The sequence below is a fragment of the Medicago sativa genome, chromosome 3 (assembly GCF_051527215.1).
Source record: "Medicago sativa cultivar Bolivia chromosome 3, Bolivia_mono, whole genome shotgun sequence".
Taxonomy (NCBI): Eukaryota; Viridiplantae; Streptophyta; class Magnoliopsida; order Fabales; family Fabaceae; genus Medicago; species Medicago sativa.
Window position 1 is genome coordinate 92,877,459 of NC_140751.1, and position 20,628 is coordinate 92,898,086.

A 20,628-nucleotide genomic window follows, 5' to 3' on the forward strand; every position below is an offset into this window, starting at 1 on the left:
TCGATATGGTGTTCCCAACAAGATCATCACTGACAATGGTTCCAATCTGAACAATAGCATGATGCAAGCTTTATGTGAAGAATTCAAAATCGAACATCACAACTCTTCTCCTTATAGACCTCAGATGAATGGTGCAGTTGAGGCCGCTAACAAGAACATCAAGAAGATTGTTCAGAAGATGGTCACTACTTACAAAGACTGGCATGAAATGCTACCTTTTGCCTTGCATGGTTACCGTACTACAGTGCGTAGTTCAACCGGGGCAACTCCTTTCTCTCTTGTGTATGGTATGGAAGCAGTCCTCCCTCTGGAAGTGGAGATTCCATCTCTTCGAGTGATCATGGAAGCAAAATTAACTGAGGCTGAATGGTGTCAAAGTCGGTACGATCAATTGAATCTGATTGAAGAGAAACGTATGGATGCTATGGCTCATGGACAGTTGTATCAAGTGCGAATGAAGAATGCTTTTGACAAGAAAGTCCGGCCTCGAGAATTCAAGGAAGGCGAGCTTGTATTGAAAAGAAGGATAAGTCAGCAACCCGACCCAAGGGGCAAGTGGACACCTAACTACGAAGGTCCTTATGTTGTCAAGAAGGCTTTCTCTGGTGGTGCTTTGATTCTTACACACATGGATGGTGTTGAACTCCCAAATCCTGTTAATACCGATATAGTCAAGAAATACTTTGTCTAAAAAGAAAAGAACAGCGTGGTAGGTCGAAAACCCGAAAGGGCGGCCTAGGCAAAAATGCGCTTCCCGGTGGATCGAAAACCCGAAAGGGCGATCCAGGCAAAAGTTAGGGACAAAAAAATGAATATGAAAGAGCTCGCTGAGATTGTACGCAACTCAGGCAAGAATGAGTGCCTCGATGAGCCGAAAACCCGAAAGGGCGGTTCATGCAAAAATGAGGTCAATAAAAGACAAGTAACTATATCTGGCAAATCACCATCACCCCTTGGGACATCTGCAACTGTCAATGATCATCTTCATCAGAGGTTTCTGTACTTGTGAATTCAAAATTTCTATGAAATGTAGCGGTCATCGTGTTCAATGTATCACCAACCAATAAAATTACCATTTTCCAAGCTTTGTAAATCCGTGAAGTCATGCCTTTGGCTGACTTTCACTCTTCTACATCAATTTGAGCCTTTCTATTGTTTGAAACTCTGTTTTCTTTCTACTTTCAATGCTATATACGAATATTTTCTTTCTATGTGATAATGTCAATGTCTGAAACAAACATCTTTGAAAATTGAAAAATCTTTTTCTGTCTATTTTGAAAAGTAAACCTGAGCAACAAGGTACATTTCAATGAAACATGCATGAATGAATAAGTGTCAATGTCTATTTCAATACATGTTACAAGCAGATTACTCCCTAGGATGATCTGTGGTCAATGGCAAGAATGAAAAAAAACAGAATGAAAATGAAAAAATGAAAAGAATACAAATAAAGAGCTCGCTAAGTTGAAAACCCGAAAGGGCAGCTTAGGCAAAAATGAGCACCCCGCTGATTGACAACCTATGAAGGCAATTCAGGCAAAAATGGGGCAATGAAGAGAATCTATTCCCCAGTGAAGTCGCCAGCTGTTTTATCCCGGTTTAAAAGGTTCAAACGTAATCAATGTTTGACACCCGAAAACCAAGATAAAACAAAGGTCAAGTATTGCGGGACAAATATATTTTCCAAATAGGTCAAGTATTAGGGAACGGAGGGAGTAATTGTTAGATTAATATTTAATCATTTGTCTGGATTTAAACTCAGTTCCTCCAACTCCTTAACCTCTAGCTCAAACCAGCTGAGCTACCGAACCCCTCCTCTGATTTGATGAAACATAACGTAATAGGAGCAAATCTTCAAAAGTTTCACATCACAAACAAAGATTCTTATGGAAGAGCCATCACAGGTAATATGAGCGACTTTTGGTTTACCCCTATAAAAGAAAAGTTTAGATTTTAACCTTGTAATATAAAGATTCTTTGGTTTTGAACTCTGGTGTCATATGATTGGACAAAAATGCTGATGTGGCATGCTGACTATGTAATTTTGATGACGTGGTATGTTGACTTGGTTTTTTTATAATTAACAATTATTAAAAGAAGTTGCCGCAGGACATTTTTTTTTTCTGCCCCTATCACAAAAAAAAATGATATATCTGCCCCTAGTTGAAAATTATTGTTGTAAATGCCCTTGTTCTTCATTTGAATTGGCGAGCATCACATTTTTTCAACCCTCCTCTGCAAGCTTGCAGGCTTTCTCAGACTTTCTCTGTACAACTCTGTGTGTTCCTAATTTCATTTGGCGAGCATGAATATTTAAGGTATTTTTCTTGTTCTTTCTTTCAAATGGCGAGCATGTTAATTTTTTTTCCATGTTCCACGTATGAAATGGCGAGCATGCCATGTTCCACATATGTTAATTTTCTGGTTTTTTTTTTTTAGCTTATTGGAGCAAGCCATATGAAATGGCGAGCATGCCAATATTGTGTGCATTACAATTTCAGTGTTGGAGGTACTTTGTGCTTGGAGGATGTGTTGTTCTGTTTGTAATTTTAGTATGAAACACAAATCATTGTTAATTTCGTTCTCCCCTACGCATTTAAGCAAAAAAAAATACTAAAAAAAACCAACAATGGCATGCTCGCCATTTCATATGTGGAACATGGAAAAAAAAATTAACATGCTCGCCATTTGAAAGAAAGAACAAGAAAAATACCTTAAATATTCATGCTCGCCAAATGAAATTAGGAACACACAGAGTTGTACAGAGAAAGTCTGAGAAAGCCTGCAAGCTTGCAGAGGAGGGTTGAAAAAATGTGATGCTCGCCATTTCAAATGAAGAACAAGGGCATTTACAACAATAATTTTCAACTAGGGGCAGATATATCATTTTTTTTTGTGATAGGGGCAGAAAAAAAAAATTTCGTTGCCGCAGTACTAGCAACCATAGCTCTTTCGCCTTCCTTCTAATTTTCTCTCTTTCCAACTCTTCAAAACCTAAAATGGTGAAGAGGAGCAAGAAGAGTAAGAGTAAAAGGGTTCCACTGAAGAAGAAGTACAAAATCCAAAAAAAAAATATTAAAAGAAAAACAATTACATTTTACGGTTCTTTTATAATTCTTCTTCAATACTCTCTGAAGCGTTTTCTACTTCTGAAACCATGAAAAGCTCGTAGAACTTCACAGTGCATCAAAACCATCAAAGCTCGTAGAACTTCACAGTGCATCCAAACCAGGACCCAAAAACCAAAGAATCTTCATTTATAGTGTTGGAATCTAAACTTTTTTTTGCAGGGGTAGACCAAAAGTCATTCATATTATAGGGGGTAAACATATATTAACCATTTTAATTATATCATTCAACAAATTTGGTTGCTACATTGTTGATATTATTGAAAAAGATAATAATTTATAGGCTTAATGATGTGTTTCGTCCTTGCAATTAGGGGTCATTTAAAAATCGGTCCCTGTAATCGTTAATCCTGGCAAATTACTCTTGCATTGTTTAATCATTTAAAATTTCGTCCTTTGACCAACTTAATCACTGCCACATCATCAAATTAACAAAATGGCATGGGAATGGACAAAAATACTCTCGTCATCCATTCGTGAAATGACATTTTTACCCCAGTCTTCATCTTCTTCTCATTCCCTTTTCTTCTTACCGTATCTGCAAACAACAATCACCAACACCATCCTTATTCTTTTTCTCTTCATGTTTCTTACTGGATCTGCAAACAACACCACCGTCACAGTCTACAACACCACCGCAATCACCACCGACCCACTCTAAACCCCATACTCATTCAAACTATCCCTCAAATTCATCTTCTCCACCTCTTCCTCCTCACATAAACCTTCTTCATCTCTTCAGTCCCATAACAACTTGAACAGCAACATACACCACCACCAACAACATGAATAACAACAAAAACATAACTTTGGTGAATGTTCATCAATGCAAAACAACAACAACAACACAAACACAAAACAAAACATGTGGGGAGGCACATCCTATCTCCAATCGCGGATTCCGGCGATTTCGGCGGCGGTGGATCTAGCTCAAAGGGAGTCGTTGCAGGTTGGGTGAATTTCGGCGATTCCGGCGGCGGTGTTGAGCTATTGGGTTCGCTGCTACGCGGATCTCACCGTCCACCACCCACAAATCATTGTCCAAAGCTTTCTGCTTTTTCAATCGGATCTGTGACACCCAGACATTATAATTTGTTGAAATTGTGAACATTGTAAGTTACTTGGATTTTTTGTTCTTTCTTGGTGTTGAAATTGTGAACAAAGCTTTGGTTTTTATTGGTTGATGAACAATGGGTTCGTTTATAATTTGAAGCTCATAATGTTTTACTCATAGGAAATTCATGTTTGTTTATATTTAATCCTAGGTTATTAATTCATGGATGTTGAATATATGTTCATGGGAGAATAAGAGTTGCAAATCAAACAACAGAAGGGGAAATGAACAATTGGATTGGAGGAAGAAGTATTCACATGGGACGAGGGTATTTTTGTCCATTCCCATGCCATTTTGCTAATTTGATGACGTAGCAATGATTAAGTTGGTCAAAGGACGAAATTTTAAATGATTAAACAATGCAAGGGTAAATTGCCAGGATTAGCGATTACATGGACTAATTTTTAAATGACGCCTAATTGCAAGGACGAAACACATCATTAAGCCTAATTTATATTATATTTGATATATTGTTGGTAAAAGATAAGCATATTTTGTTCAATTTGAACTTAACAAACATCTATATCTTTAATTTTAATCAAAATTAAAATTTCTTAAAATAAAAACATTCCTCATAATTTACACATGTTAGTGCATTAAAAAGAGCATACAACTCGTGCCTATTTGAGTGCTAGTAATAATAATGAATTTCAATTGCTATTTGAATTTGCGGAGGTGTTAAAAAAATGAAGAAAATACCAATTTAGTCTCTAAACTATATATAAACACCAACAATATCTCTACCAACTGAGCAAATGTCACAGAGACAAACACTCGTGCATATAACCACATTCCATCGAGCAACAAAAGGCCTACTTTTTCCAACAGTACAACCCCACTACAATAGTAACTTCAATTATTTATACTGTATATAAAGAAAATAGGCTTAAATTTACATAAGTTTGGGATGGATTTTTCATATTTTACCCTTTATTTAAACTATTTTATCCATTAATAATATTATTTTAAATTTTAATTAAAAAAATTAAATCCTATTACAATAGGAAATATCTCACTACAATAGGATTGAACCGATATAATGATGACAAAAATATCCCACCTATACCTAATTCACGTTATGACCCAAAAAGTCCTTAAAAGTGTGTATTTAAAATTGATTGCAATTGACAGTTTAGAAATGCTTCAATCCTATGGTAATATGGCAGACCTGCATGTCGACTATGGGAACCCTTTTCAAATTTGTGTAAGGAGATGTGTATAAGGAGGTTTGAGCAAGGCATCTAGTACATCATTTCACCGATCAGGAATGAATTCTTAATAATATCATTGGTTGGTAAGCTGTTATATTACTGTTATTTTTTCATTTACAAGTAGATTTCTTGAGGACAGAGAATGATGCAAGTTTGGGGTTGTGATGACACTAGGTCATACTCATGTTTTTAGTTTGTTTTTATTCCTTTTTTTAGCAAGTTAGAGAGGTCATATATCTATGTAGTGAGCAAGTTTTTTACAATTTGGATGAGACTTAGGGAGCTTTCAGCTACTGGAAAAATCGTGCCACAATGGACATGTATCGTGGTATGCCTAAAGGAGCATCAGGATCTGGAGTATATTATTTTTTGCAGCATCGTGACACATTGGGAAGCAATCGTGGCACGATGGGAGTTTGTTTCAAATGCCACATAGGATTAATGAAGTCATCGTGCCACGTTGGACCTGTAACATGGCATGTTGGCCCTCTAACGTGGCACGTTGAAAGCTGTTACATAAATTTCTCTATAAAAGCCAGTTGCGAATTCAGAATAAAGGTTCAATTTTTAGGAGACTTCAGAGAATAGAAGGCAGTCAGAGATCTATAAACACGTCGTGGATCTCACACCAACTCATAGTTGGTTATGATTTATGTATGTTTCATTATTCCTTTGTTATTGATTGTCTAGTTATGAGTAGCTAAGCCTGTTGTTGATTAAGCCATGAGATAAATCTATTGTAAGTTGTAATGATGTAATTTCTTATGAACTCTCTTTGACATAAATGGAATCCTAGTATTATTTTGTTTTATTTGTGTTTAATGCTTTTTATATGATTATGTATGACTACTAGCCTTAGCTTCCTAATTATATGAATTGATTTTAGAATTTAATTGACTACTAGCCATAGCTATAAAATCTGACCTAATAAATCTGTTTGACTTAACATATTAAGCTAGAGATAGAAAATTGTTGAGTAATGACATAGGAATTAACAGACTAGTAATACTTCCAACGGTTATGAATCGACTTAATAGATTAAGGGATTATAATTTAGGAAAGGGTTTTGACTCAAGAGGTTGGTCAAAACTATTGTGTCCATTCGTCGTAAAACTAGGTGAACATTGAGAGAGAAGAGGGGCAAATTATTTTACAGTGAGCAATAGAGGATTCATAGGATTGATCACTCGTTAAACCTAATTTTCAAACCAAATTTAATCACACTTTTTCTTACTTTTATGCAAACAAATCAACTGCCTAGGCCAACCCTTAGTTAATACATCTTTAACATTAATGAAATTGATAAGTAGAAATTAATAACATTCCTCATGGATACGATCGAATTTAATTTTATTACTTCGACAATTTGTCTACACTTGTCAAATATTTATCAACACCGATAGAACTTATTTTAATGTTATTTGAAAAGAAAGAAAAAGATTGATCATAGTATACGTCTGTCAATATTGATATCTTTTTGTTTTGCAAATAAATTTTATGATTTGGCCCTTCATTATTTTGGATAACTTGATTCGCAAGACATCTTTTTTTATTTATGCAGAATAAAATAAAAATATGTAAACGGAAAAAGATTGCTAACCCTACTATTATAAAAGAAAAAGAAAAAAGGATCAATCACTTTCTGCTTCTGCCTATTTAGGTTTTCAAGCGACTCTTTGTTTCTGCGCTTGCAACTTTCAAAGTTGGTTTCGATTTCAATAACAAGAACAATGAATTTCAACAGCGAATCAATCACCAACCTAACCAAGGTTTCTTTGACCATCGCCAAACACTTGTTCTCCAAAGAAGAATACAAAGAAAAGAACGTTGTGTTTTCGCCTTTCTCACTCCACATTGTGCTCAGCATAATTGCGGCCGGCGCTGAGGGTCCTACACAAGATCAACTTCTCACCTTCCTCCAGTCCAAATCCACAGATGAACTCAAATCCTTGTCCTCTCAACTCGTTTCTTATGTGCTCGCCGATGCCACTCCAGCCGGCGGACCTCTGCTATCTTTTGTCAATGGTGTGTGGGTTGAACAATCACTTTCTCTTCAACCTTCCTTCAAAGAAACTGTTGCTACTGAATTCAAATCCAATATTGCCTCGGTTGATTTCGTGAACAAGGTATATTAATCTGCAACCCCTCTTTTTTAAGTTTGAATTGATGCAATGATTTTATTTCTATTAACTAATTCTTTAATTTACGTCAGAGACAGTTATATATTATTTTCTATATTATATTACTCTTTTGACTTAGGGGACCATGCGTGACCTAAATATTCATCTTTATTCTTGTCTTTTTCTATTAATAGATTTTTTTTAAAGTAATTTTAACACAAAGGAGGCAGGGGCACATATGGTGTGACAGTTTGAATGTTTTGCCTTTTTTTAAAGTTGTGTATATTTATTTAATTTGGTGTTATGAATGTTTGTATTCTGACCATACAACCTTTCTAAACAAAGGATTTTCTGTTCATATTTAGTAGCACTAAGAGAATAGAATTTTCCTGATCCTTTAGCATTTTTCCAAATATCAACTTCTTTTGTAAACAATCAGTGTTATGCTAATTTGATGAATGGTCTGTTTTGCAATTCAGTCTCGCCGATCTGTTGTAAGGTATTAATTCATCTGTGATGTACCAAACCAATTTAGCAACAGAATATATGACAAAAACATCATGAAAAAGTTTAATTCTACAATTGAAAATTGATCTTTTTTGCACTATTAATTTATATTTGATGTTGTTTTAAAGGCTTTTGAAGTGAGAAAAGAAGTGAATTTATGGGTTGAAAAAGAGACAAATGGTCTTATAAAAGATTTACTTCCACCTGACTCGGTTAATAGCTTAACCAACCTCATCTTTGCAAATGCACTATACTTCAAAGGAGCATGGTCGGAGGAGTTTGATACTTCAAAAACAAAGAACTATGATTTTAACCTTCTCAATGGCAGCCTAGTCAAGGTTCCTTTCATGACAAGCATGAAGAGACAATTTATTAGTGTTTTTGATGGTTTTAAAGTCCTTCGTCTTTTTTATAAGCATGATGGTTCGTATAAGCAAAGTGATAAGCGTTATTTCTCTATTTACTTTTTTCTTCCTGATGCAAAAGATGGGTTGTTAGCTTTGACTGAAAAGGTAGCTTCTGAATCTGAGTTTCTGGAACATACACGTCCTCGAGAAACAGTGAGAGTAGGTGACTTTAGAATTCCAAAATTCAATATTGCTTTTGGGCTTGAAACTTCTGGCGTGCTGAAGGAGCTGGGAATGGTTTTACCTTTCTCTACAGGAGGTTTGACAAATATGGTGGACTCTCCTATGGATCAAAACCTTTATGTTTCCAACATATTCCACAAGTCTTTTATTGAAGTAAATGAAAAGGGAACTGAAGCTGCTGCGGCGACCTCTATGGGACAAAAGTGCACATGTGGTAGGCGTACTGGCCCTCCACCGACTCCGATAGACTTTGTAGCTGACCACCCTTTCTTGTTTTTGATCAGAGAAGATTTGTCTGGAACGGTACTCTTTATTGGACAAGTTCTCAATCCTCTTCTGAAGTGATATTAATTTCCATGCATTCTAGATTCCAGAACCATTTGGATTACCCCTAGATTAATAGGAAGGATTGCTTTATTAACTAGTTACAAACCCGTGCTTCGCACGGGGGTTCAGTAACGTATTTGACAAAATATTATATTGGAAGGATAGATTGTGAAATGACAGATAATTATAAACCATAATACAATATTTAGAGTACTCTTACATTACGGATTACAAAATTAAATCTTTAAAATGGTTTGATCACAAGTAACAAATGAAAACACATTTTGTCAGCTGTAGAAACACTTTTCCAGTAATAATTGATATCTATCTATAAACCAATGAAAACCCTATTACCAAAGCTGCCTGATTTATATCATTTTGACTTTCAGCTTCAACATATATAAATCATTTCACATGATCTATAGCAAAGACAGATATTAACTGCAATTTAGTATCTAGTTCTTTCAGGCGAACAAACTTCTGCATCAGATAGATAGCTGAAAGCCTCTCTACCTAATTTATATCATTTTGTGTTTTTAGCTTCAACGTATATAAATCTTTTCACATTATCTACAGCAAAGGCTAGGGATGTCAATGGATACCCATGGGTACGGATAATATGATACCCGTCCCCGCCCCGTTGGATAAGTATGATACCCGTGCCCGCCCCGTATCCTCGTGGGTACTCACTATACGGGTACCCGTGGGTATTGAGGTATCCATGGGTACCCATGAAGTTTTGAATTTATTTATTTTTTGGTACAAATAATAACTTTTTTTAATTACCAAAAAACTTCAACTTTTAAACATCCATACATAATCCACTCAAAATTTCATAAATCATACATAATTCATAGAAAATTCATGATTCTTATATAATCTATATGTTTTATGATGTGAATGAAGTGGAAACGGTGAACTTAATAAGATGAATTAAAAAAAATTAAAATAAAAATAGGTTATTATTGAGGATTTTTAGGCGGGGGGTAAAATTTTCTTCAATAAGGTACCAACTTTAAGTAATAAGATATGATATATAAAGATATATTAGTAATTTACTTAATTTATTATCGGGTATGGGTACCCATAGGTATGGATACAATCCAATCCGTGTCTGTGTCCAGATAATAATGGGTAGTCAAATACCCGTTTATTATACCCGTGGATACCAGTTTAGCTACCCGCTCCATACCCGTGACGGATTTTACCCACGGGTACCCGTGGGCATGGGTATTTTTGCCACCCCTAGCAAAGGCAGATATTAAATGCAATTTAGTACCACGTATATAAATCCTTTCACATGATCTACAACAAAGGTAGATAGTAACTGTAATTTAGTATCCATTCCTTTCAGGTGAACAAACTTCTGAATCAGACAGATAGTTGAATGCCTCTCTACTTGATTTATATCATTTTGCCTTTCAGTTTCAACGTATATAAATCTTTTCACATGATCTACAGCAAACGCAGATATTAACTGCAATTTAGTATCGAGTCCTTTCATGTGAATTATACGCACTTTTAAAAACTTGTTTTAAAGGAGAGATGTTCAAATTACGGAATATTACCATTCTTAGTAAATTTGAGAATGAAGTTCGCATAATCCAAATATTTGTGATGCATGGTTTAAGGCATGGGGTTCAGTAACGTATTTTGTAAAAAAATTGTTCCGAAGGAAAAATGAACAAATTAATGAATATTGCACAAAAATTAAGAAACTTTATCAAAATATTTATGAAAGCTTTATCAAGAGCAGGAAAACATCATAAATTACATAATAGTTAAAATTATAAAAGTGAGCGCTACTGTCATAGAGTTACCAAAAAGGGATTAACACCAATATTTATATGACACAAAATGAACGAAAGAAACACATTAAACTCTTTAGCGTCTTGTGTAGGAACTTGTTATCAATATTTTGACCGTTAAAAAATAAAAAATCTCTTTGACGTCAAAAAAGTAATATCAACAGAGCAATATTCAGTCTCTTCACATATGCTTAGTAATATTCAGTCTGGAAGATTACATTGAAAGGATAGATGGTAAAATGACGGATAATTGTGAATCATTGTAATATGTCAAAATATAAACCTTAAAAACCATGAACCATCAACTTAGTTTTAAATAGTTAAAAATAAAAAAATTGTAAAATAGTTAAAAGTTTTTAAAAATATAAAAATTTTAAAATATTTAAAAAAATTGGTGAGGTAGCACTCAACCAAGCAACACTAAAAAAATTATATGCATTAGCGTAACAAAAAAAAGACAGACGGACATAAAATATTACTCTAAACGTTAATGTGTGTATATATTCGCGAGGTTGAAGAAAGGAGATAAAAATATTTGGGATCATTAAATGACAGCGTGAATAAAAATATTTGTGACATTGTGATGATTAAACGATATTGAAATTAAATATATAAGTGATAAAAAGATAATAAAATTCCTTTGAAAAAAGGTAATAAAATTAAATGGAATCTCCTTAAAAAATTAATGGAACGGTTAAAAAAAATAAAGTTAAATGGAAGAAAAAAACATATTGAAATATAATATTAAAAAATAAAGAAAAAGTTTCCGGCGTGAGTTGAAAAGAGGTGCTTGTGAAATAAATTGTCGAGAAGTAGTTTTTTAAAGTAACATTCAACAGCTTTTGGTCAAAGCTCATTCCATTCAATTTTATGCGTTCAAAAAAAGTACTTTTTTTAGTAAGTACTTAATTGATATTGTATTCGGCCTAACTTCTCCTTAAAAATGTAGAGAAGTTTGAAAAAAAGTCGGGTCAAACGATACCTTAATCTCCCACAACGGCAATGTAGAAGCAATTGAATTTGGGAGGAAAAATTGAAAAAATAGTTAAAAATATAAAAATTGGAAAATAATTAAATGTTATTAAAAATATAAAAATAAGAAAATAATTAAAAAAATTGGTTAGGGGCAAAAATGGAAATTCATAGGTCAAACCTTAAAAAAAAAAAAAAACCCTCCAATAATTGAATTACCAAAATGCCCCTCATAGGGGCAAATTGGTAAATTCAATGGACATTTCCTTTCTTATATATAAGTAGATAAGAATGCGTTTTTTATGAAGATAGTTTACTGTTTTCATATGACTTAAGTTATTTGGACAACTGCAAACACTTTGGTTGATATCATTTGTTTCAAATTCCCTTAATTTCATTTGCTTAAATCGTTTCCCAGTTATGTTTCGAATCCCCACTCAAAACCATTATATTGCGGGTCGATATACTAGCTAGTTGCATGTTGCATCTCAAACTCTATGATATTGTTCACAACACCTCTATAAAAAAATGTTAACCAGTCTCTTGTTTGGTTTCTCATTCTAAGCCTCTTTGGTTCACAGGTTTCACCAACCCAATTACTTTGAACTCTGTAACGTTCTTTTGCTACATCAAGCCAAAGCAATTAATAGAAGAATTAGTAAGTCACTCACTTAGTAGCATACCCGTATTTTGATGTGGATCAACATAGAAAGTTTTTTGAATTTGGGGTTCTAAGTTCATATACTTCTCATTTGTGAAATTACACAAAAATTGAAATGATTTTGAGAGGTGTATCTTCGTAATTCTAGATTTTATAAATAGATACTGATAAAAGTTTGTAAGAATAAGAAAAAGAAAACCTTGCATTAGCCACAACTCAAGTATTAGTTAAAATCACTTGTCCTCTTTGCCATTTTACTTCCCATGCATTAGCCACCATTCACCAACAGCAATCAAATTAAGTATTCCATGCATGGAGTTTGAAACCAAATATTAATGATTGCAAGCGATGAATTAATTACACAAAGCCATCATGAGTAAGACATTGAGAGAATATGCTAATTCATATCGAACTAATCTGAGACGTCACACTCTTAGGGTATGTTTGGCTCGAGATTTTTAGAGGGAGAGAAGGGGAGGGTGGAATATTTTTAATTTGACGTGTTTGATTCAATTTTTAGAAGAGGAGGGGATGGGAGGGAGAGGAGGCGAGCAAAATCTCTTCAAAATATATTATTTTGAGGAATGATAAATGAACAAACATAGTTTTTTTTTCTTCAAATAAGTGGACAACCATAGCTTGTCAGCCTAGAATTTCTTTATAGGAGGAGCTACAATGTGGGAAAGTTTTTATCTACAGACATTGATCGTAGCTAGAAGTCGATAAATATTATTGGAGATATTCTCGCCCTTCATATCTACATACATCTAACATCTAGTGATGGATTATTTAGAAGAAGTCAAACTAATTATCCGAAATTGACATAAGAGAGTGTCGAACTTGAGAGCAGCTAAGGTCACAAACAAACACCATCGTCGGACCAACCTAAATGAGCTGTGATGGATTTTGTCAATTAATGTCATTTTATTTTTGGTGAACAATAAATGTCAATTTTCTAAAAAAGATTAATTAGACAAAAGTCAAGCAAAGTCGTGTCTGCCATCAGCGTCATTGCTTTTACAAAAAAAAAAAAAAAAGAATTTAGTTGATGGTGTACTAATGATATGCCCACCTTCAAAGAGAGAGTGGAGATATATGGCGAGAACAAAATAAATGATTGAGAGAAGGAGGTCAATGTCAGAAAAGGAGAGTTAAATTATAAAAAAATGTGGATAGTGGCTTTTAATATGGTGGAGATTAAAAACGGAGAAAGAGAGAATCCAAATCAATGCGGATGATAAATGAAAAAAAAAAAATAAGCAAAATAATTGGCCGGCTGTTGAGTAAGGATTATAAAGAGAGAGAATCCTAACTTCAGGCTGTTCATAACAATTGTCACTTTTGCAATATTAATATTAATAATGCAACATTTTTATTGAGTTTCACTCAAGTTAATTATTTCATTATAATTAATAATTATTATTTCATAAATGACACTAATTTTACCATTGAAATCAATCAAACTAATCATTTTATTGAGCACTCCGTACTGTTCAAATGTGGATAATAAATTGATATGGGTGGAGTATAAATTTTGATGTGGTGTTAATCAATGTTTTGTTTAGTGTTAATCGATTATCTCTCCACCTAACTGCATAGAAAAATTTCTCTAAGTGGGTATCTATACTATATATAAAGAAAACTACCCCTTTCAGCACACTTTTGGGTTGGAATTTTCTTTCCAAAAATACCCTTAATTTTAAATACAAATAGCCAATCATAAAATAGCACGTGGATTAATAATCAATGTCACTAATTGTCACCGTTAACTTTCTTTTACCACCGTTAACAACAGATCAAACTCACAAAAAGTTTAAAAATTATATTTGCATTCTTTATGTCTCTTCTCATGAATTCAAATCGATCCAGAATTCATCGTAGTACAATTCAAGCTTTGTTTTTACTTTTTTTTGTTAGAAGAATGAATGAATCAGAATTTGAGAAAATCAAAGTTGAACAATAATCACTTATGAAAAAAATAATCCAAAGTTTATGTTTTTTCCAGCTTTATTTCTCACGAGTCTATGAGTTTTTTTAATTTTTTTTAAACAAAAATAACAGCCGATGAGGATTGGACTATAAATCGTCTAAAAAAAATATTAGTAACAAACGTGAGCAAAAAATAATGTAAAGATTAGACTTTAAATCCTCTAATAAAAGATTAGTAACAAACGTAAGAAAAAAAAAATATTAGTAACAAACTAAGCAAAAAATAATGTTAAAAATTGGACTTTAAATCCTCTGATAAAAATATTAGTAACAAACTTGAGCAAAATATTATGATTCAAAATCTTTTAGAAAAAGATTTGTTAGCACTATATTAAATGGGCTATAAATCCTCTAAAAAAAGATTAGTAACAAACGTGAACAAAAAATATTGTTAATGATTGGATTTTAAATCCTCTAAAAAAATATTAATAACAAACATGAGCAAAAAAAAATGTTAAATATTAGACTTTAAATCCTCTAATAAAAGATTAGTAACAAACGTGAGCAAAAAAAAATGATTAGTAACAAACATGAGAAAAAAATAATGTTAAAAATTGGACTTTAAATCCTCTGATAAAAATATTAGTAATAAACATGAGCAAAATATTATGATTCAAAATCCTAAAAGATTTGTTAGCACTATATTAAAAATATTAATAAGTTGGGTTCTCACAGTTCATAGTTCGTTCCCGCATTGTTTAGTTTTTCTCAACCTCTATCTGCATCAGAATTCAGAATTAACCTGTAAGTTTTTTTTTCTTTCATGTTACAACTAATCAAAGTTGATTAATTTTACGGATTATTTGACTTTGTTGGTTTATAAGTGATTATGATTCAAATTATTTACGATTAATTTTAAGAATTATTTGACTTTGCTGGTTTATAATTGCTTATACAAACTATGATAGTGTGCTTTTTTTTATCCATAAGCACGCCTTTGGGTTGGACTTTTCTTTCAAAAAATACCCTTAATTTTAAATACCAATTGCCAATTATAAAATAATACGTGGATTAGTAATCCATGTCACTAATCGTCACTGTTAACCCTCTTTTACCTCTGTTAACCAAAGATCAAACTCACAAAAAAACTAGCACAAAACAACAACTCATGTTACTTTTTTATCAATCGCTTTTATGTTGTACATCTGTGTTGTTCCCCTTGAAGTAGCAATAAACGTCGCAAGAAAGGGGGGGTTTGAATTGTGACCCTTTTTAATTTTAATCCTGAAACTTTAAATAGATTTATATACTCAAGAGTAAGATTCTTGGTAAAGGTTAAATAAACAATTGTTATATCTTTATAGATTTAAATTATCCTCAATAATTTAAACAAGGACCAGAACACTCTGGAGAATGATTAATATGCAGAATAATAATAATACTGATTAATTGTGGGACCAGAGAACTCTGGATTAATTTACTTATTAATTAGGACCAGATTGTTCTGGAGAATGATTAAGATTAATTGCAAGATAATATTAAAGATTGAATTAGGACCAGAGTACTCTGGATTAATTTAATTAATAAGGACCAGATTATTCTGGAGAGTGATTAATTTAAATAGCGATACTAAAGATTAAAGTTAGGACCAGAGCACTCTGGATTAATATAGTGTAAAATAAATGACAAGAGAAGGGAAGAAAAATTAACACAGGAGAGTTATCCTGGTTCACCAAATCCGGCTACTTCCAGTCCCCACACTTCGTGTGAGATTGTCCACTATAGTATCCTGCTAACAGAAACTTCTGACTAGCACTATAAATTCTTGATCACACCAGATCAGTCTGTTACACCCTGTATTATGAACCTCAGCAGGCTTCTACAATTCTTTGCGCACTAGCAAAAGAAAGGTTGGAATTTTCTATCTCAAACTATTAAGCCCAATAGACTTGAGAGTTTACAACACACTTTGTATGATAAAGGTTTTTGTGGATCGAGATATGCTCAACACTTGTTTGAGACTATGATTACAAAACAAACTCAAAGGTTTATGATCCAAGATATAATGAGAGAGCAAGAGCTTGTTTGTTTGTGAAGAACTTTGTAAGTGAAGAATATTTGCACTTGAGAGATGATTGCTTTGTATTGTAAGTTCTTAGTTTTGGACTTGTAAGCCTTCCTCTATTTATAGAGACTTGAGATGCTTGCTGTCCACATAAAATTCCAGCTGCTTGCTTTAATTTGAATTGTAATTTGCGCTCCAAAATATTGTGTAGAGAGTAAGCAATTGATTTTAGCACATGCAGAATGATCCTAGAACAATCTGAAAAAATCCAGCTAGCATATGTAGAAGCTTTCACGCGTGAGTGCAAGCTGTAATGGTGCAACTTGTATTTCATAAAGTGATATGATGATGTCATACCATGATGTCATGCTTTATGTTACTTAGATATTTCCATATGATGTATCTTTTCCTTAATGGGTCAAATATCCTTTTAAAGCCCATTTTAATATTCTTTTGTCTTTTACCAAATTAAGTCATATGAATATTCTTCTCTTGGTGTGACAAAATCCATGCAATTAACTTCTTGATCTTCAATGATAAAAGGTTCATCCAAGGTAAAGTTCATTCTTGTCCTTTTTTGCGTAAATAACATGGAGAGATGTTGTGATCCAGTTTGTTCTAGAGAGCATTCTCTTATAAACATTTCTCACAAAATTGATTAGAAAATAACAAGATAAATAATTTAAATATGTTTGTTAATCCTTAAAACATTTAAACAATTTAAAAGAGGATTTTGCTTCAACATTCTCCCCCTTTTTGAGGATGACAAACATTTTAAAATATGCTTTTGATTTTTAGGAAATACTCTTTTTGAGATATTAACTCCCCCTCAATTTAAGCATACAAAGATATTTTGTTTAATTGAGTTTTTGTGAGGCAATGATATTTATCAATAACTCCCCCTCAATCACAGCATTCAATTTTAATTAATGTACATTGAGACAAAAAGATTTTTAAACCATAAAAACTATTTCATTCATTATCATGATAGCATAGATTAAGCATGTTCATAAACACATAATGCAGTACAACATAACATATTGTTTCTGCAAAATACAAAAGCTTCTTAGAGCAATTTTGATCATAACAAAAAAGAAAACATAAGTAGTTAAGATAAAACATATAGCAAAATAAAACAGCAGCAGCATGCAAAGCATAAGCATTTTTTCTTTTTAATTCTCCCCCTTTGTCATCGCAAAAAGGATAGGGAAGCTACTTAGAAGGCGCTGTTGGTGATGATGCATCAGATGAGGAAGAGATGTCAGGAGTATTCATGTTAAAGTTTGGAGGCTGAAATGGAATAGGAGCTGGTGGAGGCATGTTGAGACGAATACTCAGTGCATTGTTTTGCCAATTTCTTGAAACCTGATTGTCAAGGGACATGTATGCCAGATGATTCATGATAGCTATCTGATTTTCAAACAGCCTTCGATTATCTTCCCTAAGTTTGCTAACAATTTTCTCAATTTTAGACCGTTTAGGTGGTCTCTCATCCGTAGGGATGGATTGAGCAGGAGGAGGGATATCGTCTGAGAAGCGAGAGGGGCAGGTCGATTGAATTGTTCTTAAGGAACTCATAGGAACAGAAGATTCAAATGGAGCTTGATTGTAAAACTTACTCACAGAATCAGGTTTGAATATTTCAGAGTAATTTGTCTTTGGTGGTGAAATGAAGAGATGAGACATCTTAGTAACCCTTTGGGTTGTATAAGGTTTTGACGTGAAACCTTTAAGCACATTAGTTGCTTCTATAGCAGAGAATTCAGCAGACTGATTTCCAAATTCTTCAAGTAATCTTTGATGCTCTTCAAGAACTTGAGACTGATCTGGAGGAGTGTGACATTCTTTAAACACAGAATTTTCTTTTTCCACAGTATTTGGTGCGACTTCTGTTTCATCTCTTTTCCTTTTCTTTGATTCATCAGGGTGAACAGAGGTATTACCATCTGGTTTTGGTTCAGATTTAACATGTTTCAAATTTTTTGGACCGAATTTTAGGACCTCAAACGTTGAGTCCTCATCATCTAAAGGTACCTCAAAGTCACGAAATATTTTTGTGAGGAGCATTCCAAAAGGTAGACACGACTGCTTATTGGTGTTTTTGGAAACAGAGATCATATGATTTATGAGAACAAAAGGGAGATTGAGCCTTTCTTTGAAATAGACATGGTACATGATCATTAGGTCATTTGGGGTGACAATTTCGAAGCTTCCTCTTCTGGGAAAGATGTTTGATTGAGTCAGAAGATTGATCATTTTTGGAGTGGGATGTAGGTTTGAAGAAACTCGATTTTCATCAGACATAAACAGACTTTTGATGATAGAATCTAAACTTAATCCTAATTTGTTAGACCATTCTTCCCCAAAGACACAGTTGCCATCGGTTGGAAGAGACAAGATTTTTCCAAGTCTTTCAGGAGTGAGACGAATCTCAACATCCTTAATTTTTGAAACAATTAGGGTTTCATCTTTAAACCCTTCAGCCTGAAAGAAAAAGGCTTGAACTAATTTGGGAAAAACTCTTTCACGAGTTTCAAAGAATTTTGTCCATCCCATGAAATCAGAATATTCTTTCAATGGATTTTTGTCAAGAGCTAAAGCAGGAAAATCAACAAACTTTCCAACAACAATAGGACGACAAGACCATTTTTGTTTAAAGACTATATGGAGTTTAGGATCAAGAAGAGGAATGCGATTTGTTTTTGGAGTTTTTACCTTTGGAACATCATCTGTTGACAAAGCCTTGCCTTTTCCTTTGTTGATTTTCGCAGATATTAGAGGAGAGATTGTAGGAGATTTTTGAGGAGTTTCCTTTTGTTGTGGAACCGATTTTTCTGCTTCTTTTGGAGAGTTGACCATATCTTCTGGAGATTGTTCTGAGATTTTTTCATCATCAGAAATTTCATACACTGTTTTGTCCACCTTTGGATTTTTTCGAATTCCCACTCCAGATATTAATCTCTGTGATTTTCTTGTTCGAAAGGCTGGAGATGATTTAGTCTTTTTGACTTTGAATTTTGCATTACCCTTAGGAGGTTCAGACTTAGAAATTTTTGCCTTAGGGTTAGGTTTTGGGGTTTCAGTTGAAGTAGTTTCAAGCTGGGGTTCTTCTGGAACAAAGTTTGGTAACATAGCTTCAAATAATGGGTGTATGATTATGGCAAGAGGATTTGTGTCAAAAACTAGGTTGTGGTTTGTTGATTCTATTTCTGGAGATTTATATGAGTTTTTTGGTGATATTTTAATGGAGCCTACAAAGAAGGACGATGGAGGAGTTTGTGAAGTGGAAGATGTTGATGAAAATGATTTTGATGGAGGAGATGGTGGTGAGGGTGAGCGCGGCGGAGATGATGGAGTTCTCATGGGTGGAGCTTTCTTCCCTTTTCCTTTGGTTCTAGCCATTTCAGAATTTGTTTGAGAAAGAGAAGGAAAGGTTGTTCTGAAGATAGATATTGAAGAGTCTGAAGTTTTTGAGAGATAGAAATAGAGAACGAAAATTTCAAGAGAAGGAAGTATGAATAGTGATTGATAGTGGTTTTCCATAATTTGTGAGTGGTTTCAAGACAAATGATGATATTGCATTTAATTTTGGCTGCTAATTTTACTTGGGGAAGCGCAAATCAGCTTTTTAGTTGGTTTTAATCATTTTGAATTTTTTTTTTTTTTAATTAACATAGATTAATGGAATATGGATAGACGTGGGATGCAAGTTTGAACCAAATAAACAAAGAATGATCTAGAGAACAATAAGTTATGGTTTTCTAATAATATGTAATTTTTCTTTAATAAAATTAAACCGATCTTCAATTAAAGGTTTTGTAAATATGTCAGCTAGTTGATTTTCAGTGTCAACGAAAATTAATTCAATTTCTTTTTTATTTACGTGATCTCTAAGAAAATGATGTTTAATCTCAATGTGTTTTGATCTTGAATGCTGGATGGGATTTTTTGATAAATTAATTGCACTTGTATTATCACAAAATATAGGAATGTTTTCGTACCTTATTGAGAAATCCTCGAGTTGATTTCTTACCCATAATACCTGGGAGCAGCAGTTGGCGGCTGATACGTATTCAGCCTCAGTGGTTGATAAAGCAATAGTATTCTGCTTTCTACATGCCCAACTGATAAGTGCATTTCCTAGAAACTGACATGTTCCACTTGTACTTTTTCTCTCAATTTTATCTCCAGCATAG

At 33.5% G+C, this 20,628-nt stretch overlaps 1 protein-coding gene across 1 annotated transcript; it reads left to right on the forward strand.

The window, feature by feature from the left end:
• The first annotated feature begins 7,076 nt into the window (after positions 1-7,076).
• LOC146942039 (serpin-ZX-like) lies at positions 7,077-9,218 on the forward strand. Its single transcript, XM_085755991.1, has 2 exons — positions 7,077-7,579; positions 8,209-9,218. The coding sequence occupies exons 1-2, from the start codon at positions 7,184-7,186 to the stop codon at positions 9,013-9,015; spliced, it is 1,203 nt and encodes a 400-aa protein (XP_085612117.1). The 5' UTR covers positions 7,077-7,183; the 3' UTR covers positions 9,016-9,218.
• Positions 9,219-20,628: the final 11,410 nt, after the last annotated feature.